This window comes from Nomascus leucogenys, chromosome 13, assembly GCF_006542625.1.
Source record: "Nomascus leucogenys isolate Asia chromosome 13, Asia_NLE_v1, whole genome shotgun sequence".
NCBI classification, from domain to species: Eukaryota; Metazoa; Chordata; class Mammalia; order Primates; family Hylobatidae; genus Nomascus; species Nomascus leucogenys.
In genome coordinates, this window is record NC_044393.1 from 46,690,555 (window position 1) to 46,709,938 (window position 19,384).

The following is a 19,384-nucleotide window of genomic DNA, read 5'->3' on the forward strand; positions in this document are numbered from 1 at the left end:
TGCTGAGATTTGGGGTATGATGGAGCCAATAACCCAGGTAGCGAGCATCACTGTAGGTTTTCAGCCCTCCCCACCCTCTAGTAGTCCCCAGTGTCTATTGTTCCCATCTTTATGTCCATTTGTACCTAATGTTTAGCTCCCATTTATAAGTGAGAACACGTGGTATTTGGTTTTCTGTTCCTGTGTTAATTCACTTAGGATTATGACCTCCAACTGCATCCATTTGCTGCAAAGGACATGATTTCATTCTTTTTTATCACTGCATAGTTTTCCATGGTGTGTATGTACCACATTTTCTTTCTCCATTTCACCATTGGTGGGCACCTAGGTTGGTTTCATGTCTTTGCTGTTGTGAGGAACATATGGGTGCATGTGTCCTTTTGGCAGAACAATTTATTTTCCTTTGGGTGCATACCCAGTAATGGGATTGCTAGCTTGAATGGTATTTCAACTCTTCTTTCTTTTTTTTTTTTTTTTTGAGACCGAGTCTTACTTTGTCACCCAGGTTGGAGTGCAGTAATGCAATCTTGGGTCACTGCAACCTCCGCCTCCTGGGTTCAAGTGATTTTCATGCCTCAGTCTTCGGAGTAGCTGGGATTACAGTCGTGTGCCACCACGCCCAGCTAATTTTTGTATTTTTAATCTGCTTGCCTGGGCCTCCCAAAGTGCTGGGATTATAGATGTGAGCCACCGTGCCCGGCCTCAACTCTTATTTCTTTGAGAAATTTCCAAGCTGCTTTCCACAGTGACTGAATTAACTTACATTCCTGCCAATAGTGTATAAGTGTCCCTTTTCTCTGCAGCCTCACCAACATCTGTTAGTCTTTGACTTTTTAACAAAGGCCATTCTGACTGGTGTGACATGGTGTCTCACTGTGGTTTTGATTTGCATCTCTTTGAATGATTGATGATGATGGACATTTTTTCATGTGTGTGTTGGCCACTTGTATATCTTCTTTTGAGAAATGATGAAAAGACATTTTGTAGGAAAGGAAATATAAAGGTCTCTTAAACATATGAAAATGTTTCTTCTTCTTACTCTTCTCCCTGCCCCTTCATCTGCTTGCTGAGCAGACCTTATCCCTGCTTCACCTCCAAACACTTAATCACCACCTGACAAACTATATTTCCTTGTTTGTTTACTGTTTCAGTGTCCTTCCTAAAACATAATCTCCACGGGAGCAGGGACCATTCTAGGTACAGGGGATATGCAAGGAGCCCCTCAGATATACTTTTGCATATCCCCTATACCTAGAATGATGTCTGGTACATAATAGGTATTCAGCAAACATTCGTTGTAATGAATTAGTGAGTTTTACTCAAAATGCAAGAACGACGAATTGAAACTACAAGATAGTATTTTTTTAACCTAGGAAATTAGGAAAACTAAAAGAAAAATGGATAACACACTAGATGAGGAAGATTGTGGTCAAATAGATGCTTTCATGCATTGCTGGTGGCAGTGTAAATTGCTTAACCATCCACGGAGGGCAGTTTGGAAATATTGATCAAGATTACAAATGCTGGCAGGGCACAGTGGCTCACACCTGTAATCCCAGCACTTTGGGAGGCCGAGGTGGACAGATCACCTGAGGTCAGGAGTTCCAGACCATCTTGGCCAACATGGCGAAACCCCATCTCTACTAAAAATACAAAAATTAGCTGGGCGTGGTGGTGGGCGCTTGTAATCCTAGCTACTCAGGAGGTTCAGGCAGGAGAATCACTTGAACTCGGGAGGCAGAGGTTGCAGTGAGCTGAGATCGCACCACTGCACTCCAGTCAGGATGACAAGAGTGAAACTCCGTCTCAAGAAAAAAAAGATTACAAATGCATATATCTTTTGACTCAGCAGTACTAGTTCTACATATTTGTCTTGCCCATATATTTACAGAAATAATTCTTTACAAAATTATTTATTATAGTGCTTATAATTGCAAAAGAAACAAAGAAAAGGAAAAAGAAGACAGCCTAAAGATCCATGTGTAGGGAATTGGTTAAATTATTGTTCATCTATATAAGAGAATGTGGTGCAGCTATAACAAATAATGAGGAAGCTCTTTTTTAAAAAAAATTTAAATTTATTTCCTAGGAAGCTCTTTATATACCAATATAAGACATACTGATAAATGAAAAAAGAAATGTGTGGAACAGGGTATAGTATGCCATCATTTGTGTCAAAAGAGAGGGGGAAATAAGAATATGTACATAAATGCTTGTATGGATATAAAATATTTTTGAAGGTTACTCAAGATACCATTGATAACCTCTGGGAAGCGAGTGTCATGGGTTGGGGGAGACTTTTCACTGTATACCCTTTTTGACCTTTTGAATCTTGAATCATGTTTGTATCAGTGCCGTGTTGGAGAGGCAAAAGAGCATAGTGGTTCAAGAGCAGGGGCAATGTATCCAACCTAGCAGAAGTCAAATCACAACTCCTCTATTATTTAGCAACTTTATTAATCTTTCTGGGACTCAGTTACCTCATCTATAAGATGGGTGTAAAATAGGACCTACCTCATAGGGTTGTACAGATGAAATGAGCTCATTCATGTAAAGCACAGTGCTGGTACAGAGAAAGAACTGCATTATTGCTATTACTATTCATTTCCATTATGTATATATAATAACCTATAGATCAGTTATTTAAGGAGATTAACACAATCATAAATCACAACTTTTTTTTTTTTTTTTTTTTTTGAGACGAAGTTTCACTGTGTTACCCAGGCTGGAGTGCAGTGGCGTGATCTCGGCTCACTGCAAGCTCTGCATCCTGGGTTCTGGTGATTTTCCTGCCTCAGCCTCCCGAGTAGCTGGGACTACAGGCGCCTGCCACCACGCCCGGCTAATTTTTTGTATTTTTAGTAGAGATGGGGTTTCACCGTGTTAGCCAGGATGGTCTCGAACACCTGACCTCGTGATCCGCCCGCCTCGGCCTCCCAAAGTTCTGGGATTGCAGGTGTGAGCCACCGTGCCCGGCCTAAGTCACAACTTTAAATCTTAACTTAAATCACAACTTTAAATCTTAAATCACACACTTAGATCTTAAACTGACCTATAGGCATTATTCAGGGACTTGCTACTTTGGTGTTAATTATAGTTATCCTGTTTTGGATTTTTCAGACACTCCAGATGTCAACATATATTATACTCTGGATGGCAGCAAACCTGAATTTCTAAAGAGAATTGGTTATGGGGATAATAACACATTTAAGTATATAAAACCTATTACTCTGCCTGATGGAAAAATACAAGTTAAAGCTATTGCTGTCTCTAAGTAAGTTAAGAGCATGGTGATTAATTTAATTTATGATGTAATAACATTATGTTCTAATTTTTTTCATTTTTTCCTATCAGAATCAGTGCTACATTAGAAGGACACTACTAAAATGTTATTTTAATTTCAGCATACATATGTAACATTTGTGTTTTACTTGCCTTTCATTGAGGCATACTGTAAGGTGCAGAAATCGTAAGTATACAGCTTAGTGAAGTGTTATGTATATTAATACTGTTTTTATTTTAAATTCCACATTGGGGTTTCAGGAAGGAAGATCCTTTCCAGGGCTGGGGGCCTCTAAAGAGCTCCATCTGGCTCTGAAGAAAATACTGTGTTCACGGAGTGGCTCTTTTATTCCCGAGGATGCAGCCTACAACCACCGCCATCATTCTCGATTTCGTTTTGTATCGACTTAATTGGCCTTCAAAGCTACTATCATTTCAACTTGTTGGACATTAGCTACCATGCTTTTTTCTTTATCCTTTTTTTTCTTAATGACTTTTTCCCGTTTTCAAATATAGAAAAAGTATTTAATTTGGAAACCTTCACCATGTGTTGTAGGCAAAAAAAAAAAAAAAAAAACTCAAATGCTTGGCAATTCTGTGTGGCTGTGATATAGGAATTATTTTTCCAGCAATGCAGGTTTGGCCACATTTTGGGAACATTTAAAAGCCCCAAACCAAATACAGTACCTGGCTGGCCAAGGTACTTTAAAAGGACTCTAGCCCCACCCCCCATTGACTGCATTACTGAATGGCTTTTTGAGGAGAGCCACACATTCCACAGCAAACATGATTGCTTTGGCATCTGAAAATTATAACAAATAAAATGAAACAAAACAACCCCTTTATGCACATTATTATTGTTTTTAAGTGGGTTCTGCAAATGGAGTATATGCACATTATTATTCTTTATAAAATGTTGTCTCACTTGCCAGGCCACTTCTATCAAGGTAAGTCATCTCAATTATTAAAAATTAAGAAGCTAAATACTCTGGTGGCCAAATGCTGTAAAGCAGGCCTCCTTAGAAGCTGCAAGTAGTAGTAAAATGAAGAAGCAATTTAATGACTGACTATGCAGTTTGAAGGAGTTAATAAGGCTTTCAAGAGAGAGTAAAAAATAAGGTAATTCTTTATGCCTCTCACCATTCTGCTCTGTGCCCACTAAGTGTCTATTCTGAAAGGTACTGTTAGTATTTCAGATGTGCTCAGCTTAGGGAAAATATTTATTTAAAAACGTTTGAGTTTTCAACTCAAAAGGGGAATGCCTTAGCTGGTTCCCCAAGGAAGGGCCAGCTGGGGTGGGGGAAACAACCTGGATCTTAGGGGGTGGAATAGGTGGATATGAGCCAGGCCTCTACTCATGTGACCTCATGTGGGGTTGTAAGTGTGCATTCCGGTAGCCTCACAACCATCCAAGATTCAGGTGATCCCTGGATGGAGAGGCTTGTGATGTCTGGGAAGTGTGTGTTAACAGGAAGGACAATTGGATCTTGGATGACAGGCCTGGGGCCAAAGGTGAACATGCAGACGAGATGGCTGCTGAGGCGAATGAGTTAAGCAAGTGGTTCATCTAAAAGATCATCTATATCTGTAACCAGATTTATGAATCTATTTAACATTAAACAACATAGAAGTTTTAAGCCAGCTTTCTTGAAGATGGAGAAAAAAATTCTAAGAAATACACAATTCATCAAAATAGCCACTACCTATCTGTGAGTGACAGTATTTAGAAATAACATCTCAGCTTTCTGTGATCAGAAGACACTCACATGTTCACTGGCTGGAGTGACTCATAGGTGGCTAAATTTCCCTGTTTAAATCTCTTCTTTAAAAAAAAAACAACAAAACCAGATTTAAAGATTCATAAATCTTCCCCTCTAAGATCCAGGGATACTTATTTACTTAAAGGTTCAAAAATTTTAAGAAATATAAAAGTTGAGCATGTAAGAAATCTGAAGTTGCTGAAGAATTTCTTCATGTTGCTGAAGAAATGCTAATGAACCAGACAATATGTATTAAAGATCATATGAAAATCAGTAAGGGCAAAGCAGACAAAGAACACTGAAGAAAGAAGATAATTGGAAATATAAAAAGTATTAAGAGTCTGGCCAGGTCAAATAGAAACACCGGCTGTGGTAACCAGAGAGCCATAATCACATGGAAAGGATAGCATAGGAAAGGTGAGCTTTCAATGCATATGAGGAGGGGTGAGAGTTAAACACATCAAATAAATTCGCCAAGCGTGGTCATGATGACGTGGCAGAGGCTGCTTGATGTCCCCCAATATCTGTTTTTCCCTTTAATAATAGGGCCCATGATTTTTAGCCAGGCACATGGTTGCCTGGAAGATATTTCCCAATCCCCGTTGCAGCTAGTTAGAGATGTGTACCAGGCTGTGGCCAGTGGATACATGTAGAAGCAATGTGTTAAACTTTAAGATTGTACCTTTAAAGAGAAAGGGTGGGCTTTGCTTCCAATTGGCTGGAATGTAGATGTGGTTGGCCAGTCAGGTTGGGCCATGAGGATAAATGTAATGTCATAGAAATGATGGAGTAACCAAGTAGAAACTTGCTATCGTGCCCCTGTCACCATGACACCCCTATACCTAGCTCTAGACTGCTTATACCCTGTTACTTCTGTCTTGTTTAAGCCTCTATTTGTTTGTTTGTTTGTTCGTTTTTTTTTGAGACAGGGTCTCTCTGTGTCACCCAGACTGGAGTGTAGTGGTGTGACCTTAGGTCACTGCAACCTCCACCTCTTGGGTTCAAGCAATTCTTATGCCTCAGCCTCCTGAGTAGCTAGGATTACAGGTGTGCACCACCACAACCCAGCTAATTTTTTGTACTTTTGGTAGAGATGGGGTTTTGCTATGTTGGCCAGGCTGGTCCTGAACTCCTGGTCTCAAGTGATTTGCCTGCCTTGGCCTCCCAAAGTGCTGGGATTACAGGAGTGAGCCACTGTTCCCTGCCATAAAGCCACTATTGTTTTGATTCTGTGTTACAACAGCCAAGCCTATATCTTAATAGACAAGGGACAAGTATCAAGCAAATACCTACAGAGAACATGATCAAGAGAACAGGTCATCAGCGAGGCTGACAATATGAAGTGTCAGCAAGTATGTGGAGAAGCTGGACCCCTCGGCTAATGCTGGTGGGAATGTAAAATGGAACAGCCACAGTTTGTCAGTTTCTGAAAATTAAACACATACCTGCCATATGACCCAGCAATTCCACTCCTCAGTATCTATTGAAGAGAAATGAAAACGTGTCCACACAAAGACTTACACATGAATGTTCATAGCAGCATTATACATAATAGCCCAAACCCAGAAATAATCCAAATGACCATCAGCTGGGGAATGGACATAAAAATTATGGTATATCCATAAAATGGAATACTACTCAACAATAACAATGAACGAGTTACAACAACATAGATGAGTCTCCAAAAAAAAGAGCTAAATAAAAAATCCAGACACGTAAGATGACCACGTATGTATAATTACATTTATGTCAAATTTCTAGAAAAGACAAAACTATAGAGATAGGAAACAGATCAGTGGTTGCCTAGGAGGTTGGATAGGAGTGACTGCACACAGGCACAAGGGAATTCTTTTGGGTGATGGAAATGTCCTAAACACTTCCACTGTGGTGATACTCACAAAATTGTATACATTACATTGACTGAATTCCATTGAACCAGATACTTAAAATAGATGAATTTTATGTCATGTAAATTATACCTCAATAAAGCTGTTAAAAAATAGAGTATAGGGGAGCTACTGGTACTGAAATAAAATCACCACTAGTTTTCAGTCATGGGCACTGCTACATTGTCTTCTTATGAAACTCTTATTGCATCAGAGAACAAGATGAATTGTGAAATATTATGAATGAATGGAAAACATGATAGTATTTGAGTTACAGAATCTACCACAGCAGCATATATTACACTGTCTACAACTGAGCCAGGGAAAATGCTCTTGATTCATGTGGAATGACTTAGGTAACACATTTTTTGTTTTAGAATAGTTTGAGGCTTATGGTCTGATACCTTTATGATGAATGTGGTAGACAGTCTTCAAAAATGGCCCCCAATGAACTATGCCTCCCAGAATTTATGCCCTTTTGTAGCCTTTCTGCTGGTGTTGTGACTTGCTTTTGACCAATAGAATGTTTCAGAAATGACGCCAAGGACTTCTGAGATCAAAGGAAGTATTGTAGTTTCTGCTTTGGTTTCTTGGGACAAAATCACTGGCAGGGGGTTGGGGTAGTCAGGTACTGTGGAGGAAGTCTGACTACCTGAGGCTTCCATACTGTGAGGAAGCCCAAGCTAACCACATGAGAGAGAGGGAGGGACAGAGGGATGGAGATTCAGTGAGAGCGATGAGTGGCGAGCCCCTAGCTGTTCCAGTTACCCCAGCCCAGGCTTTGCATATTTGAGAGAAGTTATTTTGAACAACCAGCCCAGCTGAGCCTTCAGTTGACTCCAGCCCTTGCTGATGTTTGATGGCAGCCACATGGAAGAGCTCAAGTGAGAACTACCCAGTGGGGACCGTGAATCCACAGATTCATGTTTTAAGGCACTACCTTTGGGGTGGTTAGTTACACAGAAGTAAATAACCCAAAAGGAAGGAGGCAAGGAAAGACTATAGAAATTACATTTGATTTCTTCAATTTGAAATACAATAAATTTAGTAGCTTAACTAAGGCACTTTAATAAAATCATGTTGTTAGCCACTTTTTAAAAAATCTTTATGTAACACAGACTTTTTCCTTTTTTAATAATAATTTTCAGAGACTGCAGACAGAGTGGCATTGTGACAAAGGTGTTTCAGGTAGACTATGGACCACCAAATATAGTCTCTCCTGAAGACAATGTTGAAAATGTTCTCAAAGATTCTTCAAGGCAGGCAAGTAATGAAACTATATAATCCATTCAGGTTGTCACTGTATTTTGGTTCCTTCTTTCTCAGTGAGCAGATCTTGCCTTTTATTACCTTACCTCTGCTCACAGTCAGGTCCTTATAATTGAAGTCATTATCAACCATTGCAAAGCATCTTTACTGATTTCTCAGCCTTTCGTCAGTCTCCTATCCACCCTGAAGATGAGAATTCCTGCCGAGCATTGGGGTCCATGCTCCAGTGTCTTTAGTGGCTCTCTCTTACCTACTGAAAAAACCAGCAACCTTTAGCCTTCCATCTAAGTCATCAGTTTCTGCCGTTGGTCAGCTTTTCCTGGTCTGTGAACCCCCTACATATACTCCAACCAAACTGAACTGTGTTTGCTATGCCCTATCACTGCTATCCTGGCATCCAGGCCTTCTTTTATAAACTGCTTTGAGCATGTGATTACTTTGTTCCTTGTTTATCTTGCCTATGCATTATAAGCTCCAAGGTGGCATGGTTGCCATACTCATTGCCTTGCACAGGGGCAGGCAGGAGAGGGTGGTGAGTGTGTATCTGTTGAATAGATGCATTAAGTAGAAGTCCTCAGTGGGCATAGAATTCTTTTATGTTGAAATCTTTATTCCCAAATATCTGCAAAGCCTCCCCACTGTGAAGAGTCAATTAGATCCATCTGAGAAGGATGTGTAAAGCTTCAGGCACTGGGTGTGAGCATCGATAAGAAAGATTCAAGGAGCTAGGCCAGAGGATGGGCTAGCCTACAGTAAGGCGGCCAACCCAGAGGTCTTGGTCACAGGGATGTTGTTGGGATTGACAGAGGAAGTTTATAGGGGTTTCACTTAAGCTTGACCGTGAGCCTGATGCTAGAGAGGAGGTTGGTAGATGCAGGCATAGGTGGGACTCAAGTGTGATCAAGGCAAGGATCTACACTGGGCAGGGGCCGCCTGTGGGGGCTGAGCCCACATATATCAGCAGGTGCTTAGGCTTGAATCAGGTGTGAGGGACCAAGTGCATGGAGAAAGTCCAGAGAGAAGAGTATTTAAGGACTGTGTGTGGGCAGGTGGTGTGCAGAAGTCTGATTTTGGTCTGACCCTACCCTGCCTTTGCCCTCTGGACTTGGTGGTGGTCCCTCTGTTGTTATCCAGACTCCCACAGTTGTAACATCCTGCCTGCATGTGCTGCTCCCTGCCTCCTGCCTTGGCCTCTTCACCTGGTGAGGCCTACATCCAGATGTGCTGCCAACTGAGCAGCCCAGTCCAGATACAAAGCTGCATGTTTCCAGAATAAAGTGAAACAGGGGTCAATTTGTAAAAATGACCGTAAACTCTTTCAAATAAGAAATGCACACCATGACACTTTCTCTATCATGCAGCTTTAATTCTCACATGGGAATAACCAAGTGATTGATATGCAATCTCTTCATTCCTAGGAATTCAAAAATGGATTTGTTGGATCAAAACTAAAGAAGAAATATAAGAACTCTGAAAATCAACACAGCTGGAATGTTAACCTTAGAAAGTTTCCAGGTATGATGTGACAGAACAAAGACAAGGTTTTGTATTCTGAACCTACCGAAGAGGTTCATGGCATGTTCGTTGCATGTTTTCTTGTCTGGAGAAGTGTTGGAATAAGAAACACTGGGGCAGGAAAGTATGCTGTACTTTGAATTTTAATGACATCCTTGCTAACAGCTTAAGATCGTGAAGGAGGATCAAGCAGTCCAACCAAGTCAGATTTCTTGACCCACCGCCGGGAGCCATGGGGGCATCTCACCAAACAGAAAATGCTGGAGTTGTAGGGTTTGGGAGAAGGGTGGAGTTTGGGTGAAATATAAATGAAAGCAGAGTTTTGATAGTCTCAAAGCAAAGCTGGTCTGGGTGTGAAGGGATCAGCATCAGGTATGGACTGGGAAGGGGACCCAGGGTTCTGTTGCCTTGGAAACTACAAAGATACATGAGGAATACTGTGTTCCTAAACGATGATCTCTGCACCAGGATTGGACATTGAAGCTGCTTCTCTATGTCAGAGTGGCCTAGATTCCCCAGGCAAGAGTTGAATGTTTCGTTCTTACTGAGAATTTCAAACAGCAAAGTTTCTGATAATCTGTGATTTTAGAGAACAGGGTTTCTCAATGAGTAAGAAAGACTAGGCATGCAAAGAGGGGGCTGTTAATGACATTTTATAGCTGCAGTGTGTTCTTGGGAGATATAATATTTCCTGCTAACTTGGCAACTGGATTGATCTGTCTGTTTTCCCAGCCTGATGTGAAATATTGTAGAATGCAGTGGGGAAGATGATCTTCTCAGTCTGGGCTTGTTTTTTCTTTCTCACTTCTAACACATTGAGTGTATGGCAGGAGCTCTTTATGTAATTGTTACTTCTAGGGAAGCAATGTGGTGACAGTGGTTCTTTATTAAAAGGTCTCCCACTGTGAAGATATCTTTGCATGATTATGTATAATTACAGATGCTCAAAGAATAATGTTTTTAATATCACTGTAGACCTCCAGGTAGGTGAAAGAACTGACCCTAAAACTTTGAAAGATCTTCGCTTTTCAGACAGTCCACTGGAAATCTCAGCTCACGGTGGAGGATCAGGTTCTAGACCACCCACCCGCCAGTCCCAGGTAACTTCTAAGGACAATCTTTAGGGTACTCAAATACCTCCTGTATTTTTAATGCTTCCCATGAAATACTTTAAGACTGCACCTCCCCCACTTTTGACCATGTGCCAGGTACTGTTCTAGTGCTGGGAATAATGTGTTGGACAAGAAAAGTCCCTGTATTCATGGAGCTTACCTTTTATTGGGCTTGGGGGCAGACAGATAATTTTAAGTAAATAAACAGAAAATTTTAAGTGGTGGTAAGTGTCATGAAGAAGATAAAACAATAATGAGATAGAGCAGTGGTTCTCAGAGGCGATCCCCAGACCTGCAGCATCAGCATCACGTGGGAACTTATTTAAAATGCACATTCTCAGTCCTGATGAGCAAGGTGGGAGATGAGGCAGAAGGTGGTTGGGGCCAGAGTGTCTAGAGTTGTGGTTCTCAAACATGGCTGCATGTTAGAGTCACCTGAGGAGCTTCAAACCAATCCCCAAGGTTTAGCGTCAGAAATTCTGATTTAATTGGTCTGATGTGGGGTTTGAGCATCATTAAAAAAAACCACCCCTAAATGATTCTAATGGTCAGGTGTGGTTGAGAGTCATAGATACTAGTCTGACCGTAAGAAGTTTGAATTCTATTCTAATTGTAAAGGGAATCTGTTTGGCAGACAAGACACAGTCCTATTTACATTTAAAAGTTTTCTGTTTGGCCACAGTATGGAGATTAGACCATGGAAGAGGAAAGGGAGAACATTATTTAGAAGGCTTTTGTTCCAGGTGAGAAATGATGGTGACTTGGACCAAGGTTGTAGTGGTGGTCAGGATAGGAGGTGGGCTTTGCTGAGGGATCCGACAGATGGGAGGGAAGGGGAGGAGCCAAGGCTGCCTCTTAGGGTTTGTCCTGAGTATCTGGAGATGATCGTGCCATTGACAAAGCTGGAAAGGATGAGAGAGGAGCAGGTGTCCAATGGCACATTAGACATCCAAGTGGAGGTGTTGAGTAGACTTTTGGATGTGCAAGTTCACACTTGGGAGAGGTCAGAGCTGGAGATATGTACTTAGAAATATGGAAATATTAAATATGTTGATGGTATTTGAAGCTTAGATCTGAATATGATCACTAGTCAAGGCTGTACAGAAAATGAAGAGAAGGAAAATGAAGAAAGTCTTCAACTTAGAGGTTGAGCAGGGGAGGAGGAGCCTGAAAGTAGAAAGAAAGCCAAAAGAATATGTCGCCATGGAAACCAAGAGATGGAAGACTTTAAGGAGAAGATCATCTATGTCATATGTTACTGAAGGTTCTAATTAGATAAAGACAGACAACTGGAAATTCACATCGGCTTTGACAAGATAGAGGTGACTTATACCTTAATAAAAGGCATATTGGCTGGGCGCGGTGGCTTACGCCTGTAATCCCAACACTTTGGGAAGCTGAGGCAGGCAGATCACGAGGTCAGGAGTTTGAGACCAGCCTGGCCAATATGGTGAAACCCCGTCTCTACTAAAAATACAACAATTAGCCAGGCATAGTGGCGCGCACCTGTAGTCCCAGCTACTCAGGAGGCTGAGGCAGAAGAATCGCTTGAACTGGGGAGGTGGAGGTTGCAGTGAGCCAAGATTGCACCATTGCACTCCAGCCTTGGCAACAAAGTGAGACTCCATCTCAAAAAAAAAAAAAAAAGGCATATCAGTGTATTCTTACTACTATAACACAAGAAAGAGGCTCTTACACTAGTTGCCTACTATACTATTATAGCGCTTTGATTTTTCAATGTTTATAAAATCCAGTTTGGACTTTTGGCATCTAAGGGCAACCCAGGAGCCCTTGTTCTGTTCATTCTGTTTGAGTCCCAAGTTTAATGTACCTGGAGTCACATTTTCTGTGTAACCACAACTCCTTCTTGTGTGCCCATGATTCCATGGCTGCTCACACTTACCATCAAGTATAAAGGAGGAGAAAAACATGGTTTCCAAACCCAGTTGCATATCAGAATCACCCAGGGACTGAAGGCTCAGTGTTGCTACATCAATGAATTTGCATGAGAAGGCAGAAACCTACATCTTTATGTGTAATAACATAATTTAAAGTTTTGACTATTAGTTCAAATTTTGAAACACTGTGGGAGCCAATGCCAAATAAAACTCCATGGCAGGCCAGATTTGGCTAATAGACCACCACTTTGAGACTTCTGGTCTAGGTCATGTTATGTTTTTATTTATTTGTTTTTCTTTTTGTAGAGATGGGGATTCACTATGTTGCCTAGACTATTTTTGAACTCCTGGCCTCAAGCAGTCCTCCTGCCTCAGCCTCCCAAAGTATTGGGATTACAAATGTGAGCCACTATACCCAGCCTAGGCCATGTTAGATGTGGCACAAAAGCAATGAGAAATCTCTGACTGCTCCCTATTGCCTGCAGGATAGAGCCTGAAGTCCTAAGTTCAGACCATTGAGTTTCCTAGAGATACAGTTTTTGAGAAAAATAGATACTAAAGTTTGTTTGTTTGTTTATTTAATTAATTAATTTATTTATTTATTTGAGACGGAGTTTCACTCTATTGCCCAGGCTGGAGTGCAATGGCACGATCTTGGCTCACCACAACCTCTGCCTCCAGGATTCAAGCGATTCTCCTGACTCAGCCTCCTGAGTAGCTGGGATTATAGGCATTGTGCCACCACACCTGCTAATTTTGTATTTTTAGTAGAGACGGGGTTTCTCTATGTTGGTCAGGCTGGTCTCGAACTCCCGACCTCAGGTGATCTGCTCACCTCTGCCTCCCAAAGTGCTGGGATTGCAGGCATGAGCCAATGTGCCCAGCCGAGTTTATTTATTTATTTTTACCTTTTTTTTTTTTTTTTTGAGACAGAGTCTCACTCTCACCCAGGCTGGAGTGCAGTGGTGCAGTTTCGGCTCACCACGACCTGCCTCCTGGGTTCAAGCGATTCTCCTGCTTCAGCCTCCCGAGTAGCTGGGATTACAGGCACCCACCACCACACCCAGCTAATTTTTTTTTTTTGTATTTTTAGTAGAGATGGGGCTTCGCCATGTTGGCCAGGCTGGGATACTAAAGTTTTTAAATCCTAAAATCTGGTCTGTCTCATGGCAAATTCAGGTATCTTTTATTGTAAACTCTCATTTTTAATGAAATATAGATATATGATTGTGAATAGCACTTTAAATAATTTAGAAATGTTAGATACTGGAGTAATAATTACATTACTCCTCATAATGATTTTTTATTTTTATAATTTTTTATTTTTATGGGTTCAGGGGGTGCAGGTTTGTTACATGTATTGTGTAATGGTTAGGTTTGGGCTTCTAGGGTACCCTTCACCCAAATAATGAACACTGCACCCAATAGGTAATTTTTCAGCCCTCGCCTTTTCCCACCCTTCCCACTTTTAGAGTCTATAGCGTCTATTATTCCTCTTTGTATATCTATGTGTATTCACCCATAATGATTTTTAATGGCATTTTACTATACCATAGCCTTTACCGTGTTATTTTGACTATATGACTCTATGTACCTATATTCTTAATTTTAGTCCCCCGGTTTTGCCCACGTAAGTGGCCAGAAGTGTTTGACAAGCACGGAGACAATGAGAATTCAAAGGGAGACAGACTTTCTCAAGTAAGTATCACATTCTCTTTACTCTGTCTTAAATCCTTCAAAGATACATCATGGTCAAAGAGAATATAAGGATACAACATTTTTGCCCACCTCCAACTTTTTTTTTTTTTTTTTTTTTGAGACAGAGTCTCCCTCTGTCACCCAGGCTGGAGTGCGGTGGTGCAGTCTTGGCGCACTGCAACCTCCGCCTCCTGGGTTCAAGTGATTCTCCTGCCTCAGCCTCCCGAGTAGCTGAGATTACAGGCACATGCCACCATGCCCAGCTAATTTTTGTATTTTTAGTAGAGACAGGGTTTCACCATGTTGGCCAGGATGGTCTTGATCTCTTGACCTCGTGATCTACCCACCTCGGCCTCCCAAAGTGCTAAGATTACAGGTGTGAGCCACCACGCCCGGCTCCAACTTTTTAAATTAAATATTTACAGCCTGTTAGAAAGTATAATTGACATAGAATAACTGCATATGTATTTAGAGTTCATTTGACTCTGTATGTATGTATGTATGTATGTAAATGAGTAAGTTCATCCCCGCCAAAAATTTCCTACATTGTACCCTATTTGGTAACCCCTTCCTTTTACCCCTGCTCATCACAGGCAATTATTTATCTGTTTCTTGTCACTATAGTTTAACTTGCATGTGATTCAATATGTCACCGAAGTGATTTAGTGTGTACCCTTTTCTGCTGGACTACTTTCACTCAGCATAACTATTTTGAGATTCATCTATGTTGTTCCTTGTAACAAACATCTATTTCTTTTTATTGCTGAATAACAGTCCATTGTATGGATATACCACAGTTTGTTTATCCATTCACTTATTGATGGGAATTTGTGTTATATCCAATTTTGGGCTATTACAGATAAAGTTGCTATGAACATTTGTACAAAAGTTACTGTATATAAAAAAGTGATCCAGTCTCATACCTGGTCTCTAAATAAATAAATAAATTGATAAAAATTAACAGATACAATAAAATAATTTTTAAAACCCCAAAGTCATTATGTATATACATGTTTTCATTTCCCTTGGGGCAAATACCTTGAAGAAGAATATGATAGATATATTTTTAAGAAACTGCCAAACTTCTTTCCAAAGTGATTGTTCCATTTTACATTCTCACCAGCAGTGGAGGAGAATTCTCTGTATCCTTACTAACTTTTATTTTTATTTTGATCATTCTAATGAGATTGTAACAGTATCTTATTGTAGTTTCTATTTCCATTTCCCTAGTGACTAATGATGTTGAGCCTCTTTTCATGTGCTTATTTCCATCCATGCATCTTCTTTGGTAAAGTGTCTTTTCAAACTTTTCGCCTTTAAAAAAATGCATTATAGGCCGGGCGCAGTGGCTCACACCTGTAATCACAGCGCTTTGGGAGGCTGAGGTGGGCGGATCACCTGAGGTCAGGAGTTCAAGACCAGCCTGGCCAACATGGTGAAACCCCGTCTCTACTGAAAATACAAAAAATTAGTTGTGTGTGGTGGTGGGCACCTGTAATCCCAGCTACTTGGGAGGCTGAGGCAGGAGAATCGCTTGAACCCAGAAGGCAGAGGTTGCAGTGAGCCAAGATCATGCCACTGCACTCCAGCCTGGATGACAGAGGCATGTGCCACTACGCCCGGCTAATTTTTGTATATTTTTAAGTAGAGATGGGGTTTCACCATGTTGGCCAGGCTAGTCTCGAACTTCTGACCTCAGGTGATCTGCCCACCTCAGCCTCCCAAAGTGGTGGGATTATAGGCGTGAGCCACCACGCCCAGCCAAGTTGAGGAAATTTTTACCTGTTTCTAATTTGCTGAGAGTTTCTTCTTTAAAATCAGGAATAGATGTTGGATTTTGTCCAAAGCATTTTTTCTATTTGAGAGAGTAATTTAGTTTTTCTTTTTCTGTTCATGTGGTGAATTACAATGATTGGTTTTCAAATGTTAAGTCAACCTTAACACTCCTGAAATATATCTACCTGAAGTGTTATCTATTTTATATAATGTTGAATTTGATTTGCTAAAAGGTTTTAAAGAATTTGTTTTGCCAGCATTTGCATAAGGGATGTTGGGGGATTTTCTTTTCTTGTTTATGTGTTTGTCTGGTTTTAGTATCGGTATAATTCTGGATTCATAGAATAAGTTAGGAAGTGTTTTCACTCCTTCAACTTCTGAAAAAGTTTATGTAAAATTGGTGTTATTTCTTCCTTACATATTTGGTAGAAATTCACAAGTGAAATGATTAGATCTGGAGTTTTCCTTCAGGAAGATTTTTTTTCAGGAAGATATTTAACTACACATTAGATTTCTTTAATAGATATAAGTACATTTATATTTATTAATATTTCTTTTGGAGTAAATTTTAGGTTTCATCTGTTCTTTTTTTAGTTTCTTTAATGGGAATATGAAGTTACTGATTTGAAGCCTTTCTTCTTTTCTAGCATAGACATTTAGAACTATACATTTCCCCTGAATACTGTTTTACTTGCAGTCTCTGAATTTTGATATGTTGTGTTTTCATCTTCATTCGGTTCAAACAGTTTCTAATTATCCTTGTTATTTTGTGGGGAGGGCAATGGGTTAAAAATGTTTTATTAAATTTCCAAATACTGGAGGATTTTCCTTGTATCTTTTGGGCCTGTCTGCCTTCTTTCTTTCCTTCCTTCCTGCCTTCCCACCCTCTCTCCCTTCCTTCTTTCCTTCCTTCCTTTCCTCCTTTCTTCTTTCTTTCTTAGAGTCTCACTCTGTCACCCAGGCCGAAGCGCAGAGGCCCAATCATAGCTCACTGCAGCCTCAAACTCCTGGATTCAAGGCATCCTCCTGCCTCAGCCTCCCAAGTAGCTGGGACTATAGGCATGTGCCACTTACACCTAGCTAATTAAAAAACTTTTTTTTTTTTTTTTGACTAGGCGTGGTGGCCCATGCCTATAATCCCAGCACTTTGGGAAGCTGAGGTGGGAGGATCACTTGAGGCCAGGAGTTTGAGACCAGCCTGGCCAACATGGCAAAACCCCGTCTCTACTAAAAATATACACAAACACACACAATTAGGCATGGTGGCACACGCCTGTAATCCCAGCTACTCGGGAGGCTGAGGCACAATAATCACTTGAAGCCAGGAGGTGGAGGCTGCAGTGAGCCGAGATCATGCCACTGCACTCCAGCCTGGGCGACAGAGCAAGACACTGTCTTAAAACAAAACAAAAAACCTTATATCTATATATTTTTTGTGGCGGGGGTGGGGTTCTCACAAAGTTGCCCAGGCTGGTCTTGAACTCCTGGCCTCAAGTGATCCTCCCACCTCAGTCTCCCAAATTGTTGGGATTATAGATATGAGCCAGTACACCTGGCCTGGTGCTTTTGTCAAATTTATTTACTTTTGGTCAGAAATGATATATGATTTGATTGGTAAATGTTCTATGTATACTTTGAAAGAATGTGTATTCTGCCAGAATGAGTGTACTATAAATACCAATTAGGTTGAGTTAGTTGATGGTATTGTTTAAGTCTTCTCTGTCTTTACTGATTTTCTGTTTATTTTCAATAACTGTAATCAGTTATTGAAAAAGCAGTATTGAAATATATGACTGTAATTATGAATTTGCCTATTTATTCTTGCATTTCATTTCTATCGGTTTTTCTTCATGTACTTTGATACTCTGCTATTAAGTACATAAACATTTTGGATTCTTTTGTCCTCTTTCTGAGTTGACCCTTTTATCATTATGAAATAAACTTCTTTAACTCTGTTAATATTCTTTGCTCAGAAACCTACTTGTTCTGATGTTAATATTGTCACTCCTGCTTTCTTTTGATTGTGTGTGTACCTCCCTTTATTGAATCTATTTATGTCTCTATTTAAAGTTGGTTTCTGGCCGGGTGCAGAGGCTCACGCCTGTAATCCCAGCACTTTGGGAGGCCAAGGTGGGTGGATCACGAGGTCAGGAGACCGAGATCATCCTGGCTAACACAGTGAAACCCCATCTCTACTAAAACTACAAAAAAAAAATTAGCCGGGCATGGTGGCAGGCACCTGTAGTCCCAGCTACTCTGGAGGCTGAGGCAGGAGAATGGCATGACCCAGGAGGCAGAGCTTGCAGTGAGCCGAGATCATGTCACTGCACTCCAGCCTGGGCGACAGAGCGAGACTCCGTCTCAAAATAAATAAATAAAAATAAAGTTGGTTTCTTTTGAGCAGCATATAGTTAGGCCTAGCCTTTTAAAAAACCATACCTGACAATTCCTATGTTCTAATTGAAGTATTTAGAGTATATATAGAGTATTCTAACTGATAGCTCAGTAAATATGAATTTTTTCCACTTTGGCTGGTGTAAGCATGAGCTTCCCAGCCCTGTGTGAATCCTGAAGATTGTTTTCTCTGTTACCCTTTGGTGTTTACTTTCTAACCTTGAGTGGTTTCTTCCATCACATGCACTCATCAGTAGTACCCAGGTGAAGACTTGAGGGTGACCCTCTGCAAAATTCTGAAGCTCTCCCTGCAGCTCTTCTCTGGTATTCTTTCCTAAAAGCTCCAGTTATCTTAACCTTCTGAGACTCCCAGCTCTATGCCCTCAATTCAAATCAGAGGAATGAGATAGTCAGATTACACTTCATGAGCTTTGGGCATAGAAAAGAGGGAACTGTTGTTGCTCTGGTGGGTGGGCCCATGCCAGAGACATGGTGAAACCTTGGTGCCATGGTACAGTAATGAAGGACTAAATAGGAAAAGAGTGTGGGAATGAGCTCAGCTCCAAAGTGGAGACTAGTGCGGGCAACCAGGCAATCCGGTGCACAGTATCCAAGCCTTCTAGTTGCTGAGGAGCTGTTCAGATTGATAGGTCACAGGATCAGGAGCCAACTTGTCTGGAAAGGCATGGCAGTAGCAGGAAAGGAATTAGGGCAGCCTAATTCCAAGAATGCTCTCACTTTGGCGGATAGCCAGAACCCAGTTAGATGAGTGGGAGCTAAATGATGGGTCCAGC

General features: G+C 40.8%; 1 protein-coding gene across 5 annotated transcripts in view; it reads left to right on the forward strand.

The window, feature by feature from the left end:
• The window catches only part of DZANK1 (double zinc ribbon and ankyrin repeat domains 1), an 82,934-nt gene that overhangs the window by 3,900 nt on the left and 59,650 nt on the right, over positions 1–19,384 (forward strand). For 4 of the 5 annotated variants that reach the window (XM_030826043.1, XM_030826045.1, XM_030826047.1 and 1 more), the window contains 5 exons: positions 3,121–3,274; positions 8,077–8,191; positions 9,616–9,712; positions 10,688–10,812; positions 14,335–14,420. In XM_030826043.1, the coding sequence (XP_030681903.1) occupies positions 3,121–3,274; positions 8,077–8,191; positions 9,616–9,712; positions 10,688–10,812; positions 14,335–14,420 (577 nt within the window). The remainder of the gene's footprint in view (positions 1–3,120; positions 3,275–8,076; positions 8,192–9,615; positions 9,713–10,687; positions 10,813–14,334; positions 14,421–19,384) is intronic. The other variant, XM_030826046.1, reaches the window with a different exon arrangement.